This window comes from Aptenodytes forsteri, unplaced genomic scaffold (genome assembly GCF_000699145.1).
Source record: "Aptenodytes forsteri isolate BGI_AS27 unplaced genomic scaffold, ASM69914v1 Scaffold56, whole genome shotgun sequence".
Classification (NCBI taxonomy): Eukaryota; Metazoa; Chordata; class Aves; order Sphenisciformes; family Spheniscidae; genus Aptenodytes; species Aptenodytes forsteri.
In genome coordinates, this window is record NW_008796213.1 from 4,030,808 (window position 1) to 4,048,743 (window position 17,936).

The following is a 17,936-nucleotide window of genomic DNA, read 5'->3' on the forward strand; positions in this document are numbered from 1 at the left end:
TGCCTGATAGTACCAGAAGATGAGACCTTTTTTCCCTCCTGTAACATAGTTTTCTTTTATAATAGCACCAAAGCCCGCGGGGGAGAATGTGTGGATGGTTATAAGCAGTAGACTTGCTCCTTACACTCCACCCTTGTCCGGTGGGTTGGGGAGCCACAGAGCAAAGGGTCCTTCCCCAAGCTGTTTTGCACTTGGGTTGCTAAATGCCTGGTTACTGAGAGGGATGCGGGCAGCTGAGCAACATGGCGATGCGAGGTGAATTTCTGTTTGTGTTGCTTTCTTGTCCGGGGGTGCCAGTGTCAGTGCAGGGGGAAACCTTTGTGTTTCCCCAGGCCATTGCCCTCCCGACATGCTCCTCTGCCGAACCCCTTCAGCAGTTCCTGTGCTCAGGATCACCTCCCAGTGCCTGGGAGAGAGAGAGTATCAAACCGCACGTGAGAGTGAAAGGGCGGAGGAGGAAGAGCAGTTTTCCCTAGGATTTGGGGTTTTTGGTTAGGAGGTTTTTTTCCCACTTTTATTGGCCGTGAGTGCAATGACCGCTTAACCACATGGACCTGGCTCGCTCCCTCCCCCACGCTTCCTCTCCCTGGCAGAGCACAGGCTCTCAGATTTCCTCCCAGCGCGGGCGGATGGCGGCTCTCAGCTACATTCCTCTTAGTACAAAAGAAAAGGAAAAAGTGCTCTCCACGAGGGCAGATGGCCGACTGTTTCCTGGCAGCTCTGCTCCAGTGTCCTTTTTCCTATTGTCCTGACAAACACACGCGCACATGCACGCACACACCCACAGAGAGCAGCTTTCCTCCTGGAAAAATAAATAAATGCAAGCCCGCTTTGCAGAAGTTTTTCTTCTTTGGAGCTGTGCAGGTTTCCTCCTCGTGATGGGTAAATCCTTGGCGGCTCACGTGCTGCCTGGCCCTGCTCTCTGCTGAGGAAGGTTGAACAAGAGGGTAGTGTGCTGCGCTGTGGTTGAAAGATTTCGATAAGAAATAAGATCTGCGATAAGCAGATTCTGCATTTGTGATGGCCGAGGTATGTGGGAGAGTGAGGGTGGGAGGAAAGAGGAGGTTGAGCAAGACAGGGGGAAGCAGGGTCTCCGGAACCAAAAAGCAATCTACAGGTGACTTTTTGTTTGAGCTCAGAAGATGGTGCTTAATAGAGACAGGCTGTAGCGGCAGGTCATGGACTCGGAGCTGGTACAGGAAGGTCTCCTGGAGCATGCAGTGATCAGGGCTCTGCAGATGGTGCCCCAGGGTTGTGGTGGTGGACACTAAAGGAAGCTGTGTGCTAAATCCTCATCGGGAGGGGCAAGAGTCAGCATCCTGCTGGGTGAAGGCCACCGAAGGAGAGATTTGCTGAGGCTCCGTTTCTCTTCCCTGATGATAACTTATTTTGGAAGAAGTTGAGGTTCTTCATTTTAATGCTCTCATTTCCTTTCTGAATGTGAGACAATTTGTCTTCCTGCCAGGAAACTCTTTGCAGAGTTGCTCCTCGAAGGGACCTCTTTGGGTCCCGTTTATGCTAGAATAGCAGAGGTTATCTCACCACATCGAAAATTAATTCCAGTGTGGTTCATGAGCTGAACACTGTATTTTAGTGGCAGGTTGTTTCCTATGCTGTCAAATGTTTGGGTTTCTTATAAGCATAATAATAACCTTGAGTTCTTTCCAATTCTTTTTACACTAGAAGTGTTCTACTACGTACATTTGTAACACAGCATTCCTATCAAAGGAGGGAAGATACCTGCACCAATTGGCTGCACTGATAGAAATGCGTATTTGCCAATGCAGCTTCGTCTTTGTTGGGGACTGAAGCCAGTTCCACTGCATCTGTTAGGAATCCTGCCCCTCCGTGTGGCTGCTAGACTGTTCTGCTGGCAAATGTCTGCTCGTGTAAATCTGGTCCATATTTCTTTTGTTTTATTCCATATTGACTGCAGTCGTCTTATATGTGGGTGATTTCAAAGCCAAAGAAAACAGGTATGAAATGCTGGCTCCACTGATGTCATCAGCAAGCTCGTGTTCACTTCAGTAACACGGGATTCACCACTAATGTCTTCTTCAGCCTTGACTTAAAGTAACTGAATTTTCATTTATTAGGCTACAAAGCATAAGTAAATATTATCCCACTTTGAAAGGGGCTGAGCAACCCCACTGTGTGCACACATGCGCTAATGCAGGATCTAAAACACAAGAAGATGATCTAGTATTGCCAAGAACCGTCACAGAAGAGCTGTCCTCTACTCCTGCCTTCATTTCCAAGGGTCTTGGTTTCTCCATCTGGAATTATATGGGTTTTTTTAATCTTTTGTTCATGACTTCCTTGTAGAAAGCTTATTTTGAAATATGTCATTCCACTAAATGTTGTAATTAGACTTCATTTTAGCAGCCAGATTGGGACATACTGAATCTTTCTCTTCCTTCCCATGTGAATTTTTTCTTAATATTTGTTAACCTACCTGCAGGAATGAAGACTCATCATGTCTCTAAGCAGTAATATAAACCATACTTGCCACCACAAAGAATAACAGTATTTACCTTCTGTACATGCAAGACAATGTGTTCATGAGCAGTGAATTAGAAAAAGAGCATTGCTGTTTTGTTCGACATGGTCATGTAACATCCCACCGCTAACCCTGGAAATGCTGTGTTTTCCAGCTGAGGGTGTGGTTGCCTGAAGGAAACTGGAGGGATGTCGAATACCCTTTGAGTTGTTGAGCTTTTCTTCTGTTGTTATGTGTTTAGAGGGAGGAACAAAGGGAAAATAAGACAATGGGAAATGTGGGACAAGCTTAATAATAGTGGGTGCAGCGAGCCCCACCTTTAACAGAAGACAATCCACATTGTGAGACCCTGTTTTCGATTTCTGCCTTCAGGTCAAATTTTTTTGTTTCAGTCTGGAGTCTTCCATGCTGAGCATTTGCCTCTGGCTGAATTACTTTTGAAAGCCTTCAGCCAAAATGTTTCAGCTATTTCAAAGAGTGAAGCTAGGGGAGAAAAATGTGCTGTTTCCCTTGCGTTCGAAAGTGCATCAGGCTTTTCTTTTTTGCTAAGGCTAACCTTATGCTTTGAAACAGAAGTGTTATATGCTGTTTGGATCGGGAATTTGTCCTTTGCCACTCCTGTGTCATCTCTACCTTAACTCTTCCAAGGTTCTGTGGGAAGAAAACTTCAGTTGGCACATGGTCAGCAGAGGTTTTTATTTGTAGTAGCTAAAATCTTCACTAGTTACCTTGTTACCAAATGCGCTATCTTTCCAGCTCCCTGTGCCAGGCAGGCCGGTGACCCTGGTGCTATCCCTGTGGAGCTTCACCTACAACCTTCAGCAAATGGGTGGTGGAGGGAAGTAATGGACAGGAGGTGAGGGTAGTTTCTCAAGGGTCCAGCTGCTTTACTACAGAACAGGGATGGCCTAAGGATGCAGTTGAGACCCAGGGTGACCCACCAGTATTGCCCACAGCAAGTCCTGCTGGCTCCCCTCTTCTTGTTGCTGGGGGTTAGCTTCTTTCCAAGCAGAGCCTCGTTGCCAACCCAAGTCCTGACACTGGTCCTATAATAAAGCCCCGACCTGGGAGTCATGTGGGAATGGATAAATGCCGTCTGCAGCTCAGAGCCAAAGGCTGGCCTCCTAACCAGAGGTACAGAATACATTTCTGGGGTTTAATAGGACCTCCCTGTAAATCTCTGCCCAGGAACAGTGGACTAGACTACCAGGAGTTTTTCTTTCCTGTGCCATCAATTATCCCACTGGCACTGTACCAGAAAAGAGGCGGAAACAGCTTAATTTGCTAGTATCCAAAAGAGGCAAAGCCTGGACTAGGAGGGAAGGAAAAGATCCTCCGTCCTAGTCAAGGTCAATGATTTGGACATAAAGATGCAGTCATTCTGCTTCTGAAGAAATAATTGCTACACTGTGCATGCGGAGGTGTGCAGTAGGGGAGAGGTGTAGGATCCACTCAGGATATTGACAGTGGAAATGCATGTATGGAGTCCAGTGTCTTCAATGTGTAGGTGCAGACCATCTGCATAGGGCAGGCGTTGTCTCAGATAAGCACTGTGGACATGCAGAAGCTGTATCCAGGAGTTTGGGATGTTTGGTAGCCAGGATCCAGGTAGCTGTAGTGGATCTAAAACCTGGGGAAATGTGCAAGGTCCTCAAGTTCTGCCCTGTAAGGGTGGGCAGAAAGGAGGTGCTCAAGCCGGTCTGGTGTCAGGTGGCTTTGTTTCAGCGAGACTAGGCCTGGGGGCAGGTAAAAAAAAAACAACCTGGAAGCTGCAGGGAAGCAACTTTTAAGGTAGCAGACTGAGTGGTAGAGGCTTCCTGAGGCTGGAAGTGTGGAGGGGAGGCTGTTTCTGCTGGAGCAGGGAGGTAGGACAGGGGTAGGTGAGGAAAACTGGGATAGGGCTGAGGGCCGGGTAGATCTGAGAGAGCCCTTAGTTTGGGCGGGGAGGGGGAAGTAAGGGGAGGAAGAGTCTGCAGCTAAGAGCCATCTCAGAAAGTCCTTAGGATGGAAGGAAGGTATTTGGACGAGCTATGGGTAGAGGAGGACTGGCTAAGCAATGATTTGAGGGGACAAGTCTGGAAAAAGAGGGATACAGGGAAGTGGTGATAGGGAGGATGGGGAGGGGCAGAGAGGGCTGGGCTGGGACAGCTGATAGTGAGCGTGAGATTAGCAGTGGGTGAGGGAACTGGGACTTGAATAGGGACCTCAGAGAGTTAAACCTGGGCTGTCTGGGTGAAGGGGAGATCTGGGAAGCAGGGACTGGTATTGAGTAGGTGTCCTGGTTTCGGCTGGGATAGAGTTAATTTTCTTCCTAGTAGCTGGTACAGTGCTGTGTTTTGGATTTAGGATGAGAATAATGTCGATAACACACTGATGTTTTAGCTGTTGCTAAGCAGTGCTTACGCTAGTCAAGGACTTTTCAGCTTCTCATGCCCTGCCAGCAAGAAGCTGGGAGGGGGCACAGCCAGGACAGCTGACCCAAACTGGCCAAAGGGATATTCCATACCATATGATGTCATGCTCAGTATATAAACTGGGGGGAGTTGGCCAGGGGGCAGTGACCGCTGCTCGGGAACTGTCTGGGCATCGGTCGATGGGTGGTGAGCTGTTGCATTGTGCATCACTTACTTTGTATGTTCTTTTGTCATTATTATTATTATTATTTTCCCTTCCTTTTCTGTCCTATTAAACTGTCTTTATCTCAACCCATGAATTTTACTTTTTTTTCCTGATTCTCTCCCCCATCCCACTGGGGGTGTGTGTGAGCGAATGGCTGTGTGGTGTTTAGCTGCTTGCTGGGTTAAACCACAACAGTAGCTGAGGAAGACTCTGTGTAACCAGGTTCTACTGTCAGGAGGAGAGAGCACAAACTTAAAAATAATGGCATGCCCCCCATAACCTGCTTCCTTCCAAAGCCTGGAATGGAGCCCATGATTCCTGAGGGTCCCTGTGCCCCTGGCAAGTGTGTGCAAAACCCCTGGCAGAGTGTCTGTCCCATCCTCTTCCAGGAGCTGCTGCTGTTACCAGCTGTTCCACTAACTCAGGTGCCAGAGGTGCCTGTGGTGCAGCCAAAGCATCCAGCCGTCCTGGTAACTCTGTGCTGTCCCACACCATGGGACTCCAGTGGTTTTTTTTTTTTTTTCCAGTTTGCCTTTAAACCAAACCAACCAACCCAAAGCTGAAACTTCGTTTGTGTTCTCCAAATGCAGTTTCTGTATGTGTGAAGTGGAGCACTCAGGAACTGAGAAGCGCCACGTTTACGGTTGTCCATGCCATTTCAGTTGCATCTTCCATGCTTGTGCACTGCAGCGGTCAGGCTTGGCTGGGCGGTCACAGGCGTCTGTTCAGTGCATCTGTGGTCTCCTTCAGTGCAAAAGAAGGGGCCCACTCTGGGGGCAAGTCGGGGTAGTGTAGCAAGTGAAATGGGTGCCTGCAGGGGTTCCTTGCTTAATTTGGCAGGTAATGAAGGAGAAATGGCTAGGAACCTCCTCAGCTGCCCTTCCCAGAACTTGCTGCCATGTCGGACAAACTCTGAAAGCGGAGTTTTTGCCAGCTGTAGCCAGCTGTGCATTCCCTGGCCTTGGGTCCAGCCGTAGGGCTGACCCCATGGCTGCTTGTGAAGGCGGTGGGGTTTGCAGTTGGAACAGTCTGAAAAATCAAGTCTTGCTTGTCCCTGTACTGAGAGCAAATTGAGTTTTGCCTGTAGTCTGTGCAACCCAGTTTGCCATTTATATGGTTGTATGGTGAGCAACAAATGTCCTTGAAGGGAAGCGGTGAGGAGAAAGCAAAATACGCAGTGAATCTGTCCCAGCAATATGATTTCATCCCTTCCCTTCCATGTGCTTCAGTGCTCATCAGGTTTTCCATGACAGGTGACTGATGTCACTATCCGAGCAGAAAACTTTTTGTTTTTCCCTCCTTTTATTTCTTCGTTGGTTTAGCGAGTTGAACTAGCTAGCTTGCTAGCCCTTGCTAGCTCAGAAAGGGCTTTACAAGCATTGGAGCTGATACAAAGGAAGCAGGAGCAAGAAGGGAGGAAAAAGTAGGCACGCCCTTAGTCAATGGCAACTATGAGATCTGATCAGGCATATCCTTTACCAAGGACAGGGATGAGACCATGTTGCTGGCAGCAAAGGGAGGAGCAGGGGCCCAGGGAGAGGGAGAAACAGGGCAGTCCCTTTAAGCATAGTAATCCTTTAAATCAGGTTAGTGACATATAAGTGGGCAGAGTTTGTTCTGTGGGCTTTAGAGAGGGAGAAGGTCAGTAGAATGAATTATATCATAAAATTAAAGATATAATACATAACACAGCTTTTCTGCACACAGGCTGAACGCCAACACTACAAGTTTCTGCATTCCTTGCATTGCAGTGTTGTTCCTCTGACATGGGGTTCGCGCACAAAGAGAGAGGTTGCAGTACGTCGATTCCACTTGGGGTTTTTGAAAATACAGTTTGTTTTGACACATGGGATTCTCCTGACCCCCTTGTAAGCCCTGTGGTGTAAGATATGATAGATCAAAGGGAAAAGTTAGGACAGAGTGGGGCGAGGGGGGTAGGAGGCTGTGTGGGATCTGGCTCTGAAAGATACTGTAGGAGCATATCGCTTCCCAGTCATTGGTCCTTCATGGATATGTTTACCTAAGTTTATCCTGCTTTTTTTTCTTTAATAAATTACTTGGGCCTGACTATCTACAATTAGGATCCCATTACGAGTGTGATGAACTGAACGATCCTGCTGTCAGTGTCTTCAGTCTCCATGGCCCGCAGGAGACTCGCATGGCCAGGACAGTCAGTGCCTGCAAAGAGGTGACAACTCACCTTGCCCCAAACTAACTGTGCCCAGCACAGGATGGCAGAGTAGCTGAGGTGGGAAGGCACCTCTGGAGATGGCCAAGTCCAGCCCCCTGCTCAGAGTGGGGTCACGTAGAGCAGCTTGCTCAGGACATTGTCCAGTTGGGTTTTGAGTATCTCCAAGGATAGAGCCTCCACAACCTCTCTGGTGCTCGGTCACCCTCTCGGTAAAACAGTTTTTTCTCATGTGTAAGCGGAATCATCCTTTCACTGGATGCCACTGAGAAGCCCTGCTGTTGTGGAGGTGGCCCGTCCTCCCAGACCTTGGGGTATGCTCATCTGCAGGGCTGACTGGGAGAGGAAAGAAGTGGACCTCACAGAAGTCCTGAGGAGAAACTGTTGCTGCTGTCAGCTGGGGAAGGCTCATGGCACATGTTGTGGAGCTTTGGGTCAAACACACTGAGCTCAAGTTTCAGAAAACCCTTGCCTTGCTGCTGGGTTGGTGTTGGACACCTCAAATCAGTGACTCTCCCACTGCAATCATCTTGTTTTGCCAAGGGAGCCTGCTCTTGGGTCCCGTTGCCCTTCTCGGCTCTAGGCACATCCCCGCTCGGCTGGTGTCCTTCCTGCTCTGTGGGGGCTCAACCCCTGAGGTCACGCTGCTGCTGGGGACCTCATGAAGTCAGCATGCTCGTACCCAGGCCCAGGGACGCTGCCTGGTGCTGGGACTGTGCACAGGGGCCCACACAGTGGCCTCTGTGTGTGTGTTCGTGCACAAGCACACGTCCTCATGCCTGCTTCTTCCCCCAAAGGGAAACGGGCTCCAAACAGAGCAAGGGCTGGGGGAGGGAGCCTTGAAGACTTTAACTGTTGGCTTCCCCTTACTCATGATTTTCCTGTTAGTGTTTTGTCTTCTTGGCATCCTTCCTGTTCTTTATATATGTATGTTATATATTGTTGTCTCATTGCTGTCTGTATGTTGCATCCTTTGTTCTGTAAAGCACAGGAGCAGAGAGGTGTTACTTGCAGGCTTTGGCTGCTCGGGGTTACTTGTGAGAGTAACTGGAGAGACCATTTCTGTGAGCACCAAGGAGAAGAAAGTGTGCGTGGGCTTTAAACGCAGCATGTCGTTTTTCTTCTTGGAGGAGAGTTTGACCAGCTGCGGGTCGCTCCTGGTGCTGTGAAGCCTTATTGTTAAGGCAGTGTGGCTAGTATCCAGTTATGGACTTGGATCCGATTTTTGTGCGAGGTGCAGAGTAAACAGAGCAAAGAAATTCTTGAGACATGGCGTCCAGCAAGCGACAATGGCAATTAATACCCATCCCCAAACCACAAGACCCTCTGAGGTATGCTTGGTTTATTCCCCACAAACGAAATAGCAAAGGGAGGCCTGGGAGGCTTGCTGCCATCACCGCCTGACCTTATCGGAGGCAAGACTCCATGTGTGTGACCCGCGTGCTGGCTGCGTACATTTCTGGTGATGTAGACTGCAGGGCATTTGGTGCTCCTCGGGCTTTTGTCATCGTCTGGTGGCTGCACTAAGTGCAGCGGGCAAAGCTGGTTTCTTCCTCTCTCTGAAGGAGTTCAGCTCATATTCCTCTGGAAGACTGCTCTGTCCTTTGGGGGTGGGAGCGTGCCTACTGTCAGCGCCTCTTTTATTCACTGGTTGCTTTGGAAACATCGCGTAGTATCTAGTGCCCTGAACCAGATGTGCGTACTCCAAAAGCGTTTTGATCGGAAGTGGGGAAGAGGGCATGGGGGAAGGGGGGGTGGGAGGAAAACTTAAATTAGAAGAAAGCCAAACAGCTATTGCTGGAGACAGATGATTACAGCTCATTTCAAGGCTGTTTCCTGCATGCCAATGATAGATCAGTAAACAAACGCCTCTTTGCGAACACAAAGCAGGCAGGAACTCTGTTTGGAAGAGAGAGGTCGGGGTAGGTCTTGCTTCGCTTGGTAGCAGGAAGCCCCTATCACATGGCCCTGGGAATTGTGAGGCCGGGTGCGTGTGGGAGATACGCCGAGAGGCTTCTGCTGGGAGACTTCACATCCTTCCCAGGGTCCGACCAACAGGTTTGAGAGCTCCCTCCCCTCCCTCTTTCCTCCCGCCTCCTCCCCTGTCCTTCCTTTCCCAGTTTAATTTTGAAACAATATCAGATGACTGCTTTGTTCCCCCAAACAATGGCAGGGATTACTGAATAAATTGCAGTGGTGAGGCTCTCCAAATGGGGCTTGGCATCTTCTCTCCCCTTTTATGGCCTTGCTGCTCCAGGATGTAAGTGCCAGGAGCGGTGGCCCGCAGCTCGGGTTGCCGTGGGGCAGCACCTCCCATTGCTGGTAGAAAGTTCTTTTGTGGTTTTTAGAGAAAGCAGCAATTGGTCAAGAAGTACCAGCTTGATGTATGTATGTCCTTCTCGGGTTGCCTGCTAACTGAACTCAGCTCCGCTTTTTTCTTCCAGGCAGTTTGTAGGGCCCTGGTCACATTGCACATAAAGCAGGAAAGCAGAGCATTTCGGATAACACTTCTGAGCCTCTGGCAGGTCTCCCTTCCCCATCCCTACACGCACACTCTCTCGTGCTCTCTCTCTCCACTTCCCTCCCTCTTCCCCTCCTGTCCACACAGTCTCATCACCTCCCTTGTACAAGATCCGATGAATGTTGGACCCCTTCCATGAGCTGCTTTGTCTAAAACTCTCAACGAGCTATAGCAGGTCACAGAGGTGCTCCAAAGAGAGCCTGAGCCAGCACACGATCAGGGTAGTGTGTGGTTGATCGTAGCAGAGATGTGGGGAGACGGGAGGAACAGGAGCTCCCCTTGCCCTTTGCAGTGAACTGTCATGTTAACTCTGGGTGCCTTGTGGAGCCAAACCTTGGTAGAGAAGATCTACCTTTTTGTTTTCCTGCTGGAGGCAATTTTCCATCACTGCCATCCCAGCTTCCTCTTGTCAGGTGTTGGCAATGCCTGTGGGTCAGGCCTGCAAGTAGTTTCTGGTGACCTTATTAACGGAAGAGGTGATCCCATCACTTTTGAAGTTCATTTGGGCTTGGGATTGGCCCCAAGCAAATTATCTGACTGTTGGACTAATTGGGAGGTACTTTGCTATTTTATTCCAGAGGTGACTCTTTTTTTCGCTCATGTCTTCCAGTGTGTTTGGATAAATATTTACTCTTTTGGGCAGGACCAGCTAACGTGTTACAGTAATCCCCTAGCTGATGCTGAGGACACCCTGTATACCCTGCTGCTCAAGGGTGAAGGCACAGCAATCTGTGTATCTCCTAGGGATGACTTTACTCCCCTAAGCGGCGTGTGTTGTCAGTGGGTATGTTGGTAGGTACCTGGTTGTTGTCACATTGCAGCATCTGATGTGTTGCTGCTTTGGAAGCTCCTGGCCCGCTCTTTAATCTGCCTAGTGTGAGTACATTGCTTTGGTTACTCCTGCCACGCATGGTGGCTGCGGGGCACAGATGTCCCTCTGGCCTTGGCTCCAAGTCATGCTGATCTGCTGATCGCAGCAGTGCTCCTTCCGTGGGAGACTCTTTTGCAGCACTCAGCAACTGCTTTGTGCCTTGCTTCCGCTCACCGAGGGCGATGGGGTCTGTCCCATCCACTACAGATGAAGAAACGAGTGCACCTCTTATTCTGTATTATCTTCTTTTTGGCCTCTCCCACAGGAGGTATGTCAGGTGTGTGACTATGAGCACCAGCACACCTTTCCTCATACCCAGATGTTCGTTTTCAAGGCAGTGTTTGTTAGGGGGCTATTGGAAAAGGCTGAGAGATGGAGTTTCCTGATGGGGGAAATTGTGTGATCTTATCAAGACAGAGGTGCTCATCCCAAGTGAACATTCGATGTGGCAGCGGAGCCACAGGGGTTGTGTGTATGCCAGCTCCCGTTGTTGTTACGTTTCTTACTGCTAAAGGCAGTGCTGAGGAGCTCTGGCCACTGACCCTGCTGTGCGAGGCACTAAATAAGTGATGAGTGAAGAGACCGTCCCTGCTCTAAGGATGTTGTAAGCCAAGTGCAGAGCAGCCTCTGTTGCAGCTTTGCAGGAATCCGCTTTGGCTGCCTGCGTGAGTCATTCTTTGGCTGGGGACGCAAGCGATCGTTAGTTTTTCATTATTCTCGATCCATAACAGTTAATGGATGGATGAATAGATTTTGTTCCTTGGGCTGGTAAATTTTCTTGACAGTGTTGCAAGGCTGCTCTGTGTCTAGAAGTGAAGTGGGTGTTTGTTCCAGTTACTAACGAGAAAGAGAAGCCAAGGGGGTTTATTGTCTGGGGAAAGAGAGTCCGCTAAATGGTTAGCAATGAGCTGCCCCGAGTGTGTACACATTGAGTTGACCCAGAGTTCACTCCTCGCCTCAGGAACGTTGTCAGTGTGGGATAAAGGGAGGGAGAGAAAACTGGGAACAAACAAGGCTGATTTTGGGGTTTTTTTTTTCTCCTTTTTTCCTCTCTCTGCCCAAAATACTTGAACAGTGGAAATGAGAGATCCTTTTGTTCTTTACTGTTTCTGGTGTGGTGGGTTTTATTTTTTTAATGACAAGAACCTACTAAATTTCCCGAGGCACTCGGTCTTGTTGCCAAATGCTCGGCACAGCGGGGCAGCATCTGGCAGACCAGCCAAGTGAACAGATTTGAGAGGCTTCAGATTTTCCAAGTATTGCCTACGAGATGGTGAGCCCCTTGTCACTGCAATGCTGCAAAGCAGGCAGACCACCCTGAGAAGTGAGGAGAGATGGTGCTGCAGAGTAACAGAGTAATGCTTTTATTTTTTATTTAATGAGTAAGAGTATTGTGGGGCAATAAGAAGAGGACAGAGTCTGTTGCATTAACTGGGTAGCAGCAGTACTGAAAAGAAAGAGAGGGACAGTCACTCCATAAATGCTAGAAATCATGAGGTGAACAGAATGACTCATTTTTGGGACTGATTTATCTTACCCCCATGAGAAGTTGTCCTCTGAAAGCAGATCAGTAGCAGCCTAACATGGCCCACCGGAGAGAAGGAAACCAGTGTCCGCAGTGCAGTGTCTCTTCAGCCTAAAACGTTTTCTGTCCCAAGCTGGGGATGTTGTGACAGTGTTGCATACACAGGGACCACTTTGGTCATGTGGCCTTAACACAGGTTGTTTTAAAATTGTTTTTGTTTTAGTCTTCTGCAAGGAAAAAAAAAATCTAAATCCGCTGAGATTTTGGCAACAATGAAATGAAAAGCCTTCATAAAACACACTCCATATTCAAGTCACGGTACAGCAGTTGATGCTCTGTCAAAGATAATTTTTGCCCTCAAAACCCATCAACTCCTCCCTGTTTCTGGGTTTCTGGGGTGTAATGCTATCACCCCTCTTCCCATTTTGCAGAGGAGGAAACCGAGGCTGTCCTCAGAGAGCCGTCATGTCTTGCTTCTGCTCTTCTCCTGGATTTCAAGGAGAAACATGCATGTGTGTATGTATGTAGAAGGAAGAGAGAAGGATGCTGAGCACTCTTCCTTGTGTCTGTCTGCAGGTGACCTGCTGCCCTGCTGTGTGCTGACATGATGACAGCTAGCAAGGCGGCCGATGTGAGCAGCAAGTCTGAAAGCAGTGTCTGCAAGTCGGTTGAGAGGTGAGAGCTTTCCATGTTTCAGTGCCGGGGTGCTTTGCTTGCATTTATTACCCCCAGCAGAAAGAAAACCAAAGGAAGGAAATGTTCTCTCCGCTCTGTGCTGTCCCCCTCTCCTCACACATTAAAACACACCCCTGTAGGTCTCAGGTGATTTCATTGCCATCTCAGGACTGTGACACTGTGCATTTTAGTATCTAGTCAGACTGATAATGTCCTAGGTTCACAGTGCTAGAAGAGGTCTGCCCCAAGGCAAGACCGTTTGTGCTGATGACATCCCTGTCAATGTTTGCCCTGCCTGCACTTGAAATCTTCAACGCTGGGAGATGCCGCAGACTCCTCAGACAAACGTCCCCACCCATTGCAGGTTTTTCCCAATGTCCAACCTTGGTTTCTACTGTGCGGTCCAACCACCAGTTGCACTGTGATGCCCTGCTCCTTGGGAAAGGCCACGGTGTTTCACAGTGCCAGCTCTTAACCAAAGCATGATGTTGTCACTGAGGCAGCCAGGAGTTAAATATCTGTGAGGCTAGGGAAGAACACTCTCTGGCTGGGGTTCCATTTCTGCTCAGAAACCCGTCCCAGACACAATTTGCACTACAACTGAGTCTGCAATGGCTGCCAGCATCGCTTAACTCCAGGACGAAGCTCGAGGCCTGCCAGCACACAGGGTATCCACATGGATGCTCTTACAAGAGCGCTAAGTTCTGGAAGAGGCACACTTGATACATTTAAGTTAATAGAGCAATTTCCTGAGTTGAATCTCAGTGTTGGGATCATGGTTAAATGGGACTAATGATAGGGATTTTCATTCCAGTAACCACCTTGTGTTGTCCTGGTGCTCCTTCCCAAGTCCAGGCAAACCCCAAAGACACGGCTAAGTGCTTTGGTTCAGAAACATTTTGTGTTGAAATAACTGTTCAGCTGGAATTTTACCATATTGATAAAACATCACAATATTGATATTGTGATATCACACACTTGGAAATCCCTAGACTAAATATATTAGGGATTTTTGGTGCAGTTTGGATGCAAACAGTGAAGGTGTTTAATCCTTTTGCTCTGAGAATGTTGAATCTGGTGTCTGGGTGCTACATCACGTGCTCTAGGCCGAGGGAGCATGCCTGGGTACATGGGAGCCCAAGCCCATGTGTGGCCTGGGATGGTAGGGCCACAGAAATGTAATAATAAAAGTGCAGTCTTAATGCATAAATATGCATTTGGGGAACATTTGGATGGACCGAGAGAGATCCTCTGAGCAGGCACTGGAGGAATGCCAGCTGTATCATACGTTTTCTCCTCTGTTTGATAGCAGCAATTTTGCTATTGTTTGCAAATGGTCCATTTTGCATTTATTTGCAGTGGACCTGCTTAATGCCCTGACGATGTCCAAAACTCCACTGCACTTCTGAACACACACACACAAATGCTGGTGAACCTTTCATTGGTATCAGCATGTATGATGTACAAAAATTACCTCTCACCTGCCACCTATTTCTCCCACAGAGAAAGACTTCATTTCAAACTCTGTCGTAGTCGTAACAAGAGGAGAGCATTGTGTTCTGGCTAGAACGACGCTTCCCTGAGCGTCCTCCCCTATAAGCCCATCTCTCAAGTGCTTGGTTTGAGCATCCTCTGCTGTTATCAGCTTTACAAGTAGAGCCTGTGGAGCTGATGGACTAAACCAAGGATGAGCAATGGCAGTGATGTTTCTTCTCTTTTTGTCTTTGGTGTGTAGGATCAAGCTTGCAGATAAAAACAATAGAGCAGCTGTGAAGGAATTAGAAAGACCTTTGTGTGGATTTTTGAGTGGGAGATGTTCTGAAGGTGCCTCTGTCACCCTGGGCTTAACACCTGAAGCTGAACCAGTTTCTTCTGTGGTGAAGAACCCACTGGGAGCCTTGGAGAACTTGATGCTGGATCCAAGACTAGACTGCTTTCAGCAGAACATGCTTAGTCCCAAAATGATCATCAGTGACCCATCTGTGGATCTGAACGTTAAAGAAAACAGTAAAATCATCAGGAGACAGATAGGAGGCACTGAGAATATACGGTCACCTGGAAAAATTGGCTTGAGGAATAAGTCCTTCAGCATCAAGGACAAAATTTCAGAATGGGAAGGGAAAAAAGAAACACAGTCTGCTCCTCGCAGAGAGGAGGAGCAGGGAATTAAAGAGGAGCACAAGATGCCCTGTGTAACTGAGAAGACAAGTGGGGAAGCACTGGTGACTCGGAAAGTGGAGACCAAGAGACTTATGAACTGGGAACTGGAGTGCAAAGGGGCAGGCAAAGAGAATGAGCGGAAAGCAGGAACTCTGAAAGGCACAGGACAGGCAGCAGAGCGAAAGGGGGAAGCGCAGAAGGATGAGGAAGTAGAGTCCAGCCCTGGAAAATGCAAGGAGGTGAAAGGTGGGAAGTGGGAGGTCCAGAAGGAGAACCTTTCAGTGCTTAGTCAGGTCAAGAAGCTAGAGCAGGCTTTGAAAGACGGCTCAGCAGAGCTGCAACCGCAGTTGCCTGGTACTTACTACTCCCCACAGTGCTTGCAAGAGAAGGCAACACAAGGACACACTGCTCCCGAGGGCCATGAGAGCATATGTGGGGCTGAGCTCAACAAAAGGCTTCTTGGCTTAGACTCTGAAATCAGTGAGCCAATTTTTGGGACTCTAGAAGAGGTGAGAACTTCTCATGTGAAATCCAAGGACTGCACAATGGAGAATGTGTACACAGAGCCAGGGGTGCCAGAGAAGAAACCCTTCATCAACCCACTGCCAAAGCCCAGGCGGACTTTCAAACATGAGGGGGAAGAGGACTGGGTGCCAGCAACTAGGAATAAAAGAAACTTACCCCCTCTGCCATCCATTCCTCCCCCTCCTCTACCTTCCTCTCCTCCCCCGTCAGCTGTCAGCAGGAGGCTCTGGAGCGGGAAACACAAGAACAATGCCGACCACAGGTATTCGAGCTGTGTTTCACAAAGGTGTTGGTCTTGATGGTGGAGTCCCACCTTCCCATATCTCTCTGGGAGACACGGATCTTCCCTGGTCACTCATAATCCCCAGAGAGCCTTGCTGGCCATAACCAGCAGTCAGTCATCTCTCTGAGAATGTATGAGTGGACAGCACAATTTCACAGAATAACTGTGAGGGGATAAGTCATGGCAGATTTGGGCTTTAAGGTCACTGTATTACATGGCTTAACCTTCAAGCCCAAGATTGAGGGGTTTGGAGTTTTGGTTTGGTTTTTTAGCAGAAAATCTATTTAATTACAAAATGACTACAGCTGGTCTGGAACAGGGTCTGGAATGATAATCTCTAGACTCTACCACAGCCTTTTCACTGGTCATAGTAAGCCTATTCCTCTAACTCAATCTGATATGTATATATTCTTCTGGAGTGCTTTCTTGCCTTTTCTCCCCTCCCACATGATTGTCACACATTTTTGGGGTGGGAAGCTTAAAATGCACAGCTGTTTCTAATGCCCTCTGCATAAGCCATCACCTAAAAATTCCTGGCTTGGGTGCAGGAAGGGAATTGAAACTTTACAGGTTTGTTAGTGGAGGACACTTGTATTTATCCTTTCTACCATGCTGCATGCGAGTATTGCTTTCCTGTATTGCTCAGAGAGAGTTGATTTTGGGGCCCCACTATTCCTGCCAAGGGTGGGATCTGTGCTGTGAATGGGACCTCTTATGGCCTAAGGTTCTGTGCAGTGTTGCAGGATGTGCCACTTAACACTTGCATCTTCACAGCGTGCTATTGCCATGACAACCCAGATTATCTACAGCATCCCCAAAATGCCTTTATTTGTGTGGCTGATAAAAATAACCGATCTCAGTTTTATATGCTTTATATGGGATAAGGCTGTGAAATGTTCTCTTCTCAGTAATTCATTTTGCCAACTGTGTGGCATGTTGGAGAAGTGAATTAGCCGTGATTTGGTTATAAATGCTGGTTAACTGGATCACTCTCCTCTTTGCTCCTTCTCCCCTCCCATCAATGGTGCAGGAAGTCGTATGAGTTTGAAGACTTGCTGCAGTCATCGTCTGAGAACAGCCGGGTGGATTGGTACGCGCAGACCAAGCTGGCCCTCACACGCACTTTATCTGAGGAGAACGTCTATGAAGACATCCTGGGTAGGAGTTTTGGACAGGACATACTGGGTAGGAGCTTTGGACAGGGGAGGGATTTGACTGCTAATGCTGAGTAACTGAGAAGACTCGTGGTCGACAGGCACTCACTGGAGGTGCTGAATAAAGTATGTTTATTATCCAAATGCAAACCAAGACACATTTTACACAGATTATTGGCAAGTAATAAGAAAAGTGGAAGGAATATTTCAAAACTCGTCAGCTTCAAAGATGAACCTGAGGCATGTGGGAACCAGCTTTTATTTTTTGCTGGCATCTCTCCTCTGTCTTCCTTTTGTCCTGTGGATTAATTCTCACAGCTCTGGTCTGTCCATTGTGGTAAGCTTGTCACCACTGAGATAATGCGAACAGTCTGAAAACATAGCCTCGAAGTCAATTCCACGGTTCAGAAATAGGATTGTGTATGGCTCCAGGTACCATTGAAATTAAGAAACTAGGTCCCACAATCTTTGAAATTGAGTTTTATTTCATTCTCTAACTTCCATGGCAGATCAATGCCATTTTAAAGATTATTTCCTGTAACATTCTCAGTTTATGTAGTGTTTTTTGACATCGTGAGTTAGATGGCCTTTTATGGAACATAGAATAGAAAGCATCCCTCTTGAAAAAGCCTTAAGAAGTTTTAGTAGCTGTAGTCTGGTGCTGTGTCTGACAAAGCTCTTGGCTGACTTTAGCAGAATAGGAAGAGAATAGCTGCATTGGCTCTCACCATACAGCTGTAATCCTACAAAGGTGGTCTGTGTTGTTTGGCGTGGGAGGAGCTGTGCTTTCTCAGGAGCAGGCAGGACGTTTTGATATGAATAAAATCTGATCATACTTGATGAGAAAGGTCTCTCAAAGAAATCGTGTTCCTTTAGGACCGATGGCAATCGAGGTGATGCCAGTCCATCCTTTTT

The 17,936-nt window shown here is 48.1% G+C and overlaps 1 protein-coding gene across 1 annotated transcript in view; it reads left to right on the forward strand.

Annotated features, from left to right (window-relative positions):
• DENND2A (DENN domain containing 2A) overlaps positions 1-17,936 on the forward strand; it is a 57,482-nt gene that overhangs the window by 7,898 nt on the left and 31,648 nt on the right. The window contains exons 2-4 of the mRNA XM_009288353.2: positions 12,801-12,899; positions 14,635-15,846; positions 16,898-17,025. Of these exons, the coding sequence (XP_009286628.1) occupies positions 12,829-12,899; positions 14,635-15,846; positions 16,898-17,025 (1,411 nt within the window). The 5' untranslated portion in view covers positions 12,801-12,828. The remainder of the gene's footprint in view (positions 1-12,800; positions 12,900-14,634; positions 15,847-16,897; positions 17,026-17,936) is intronic.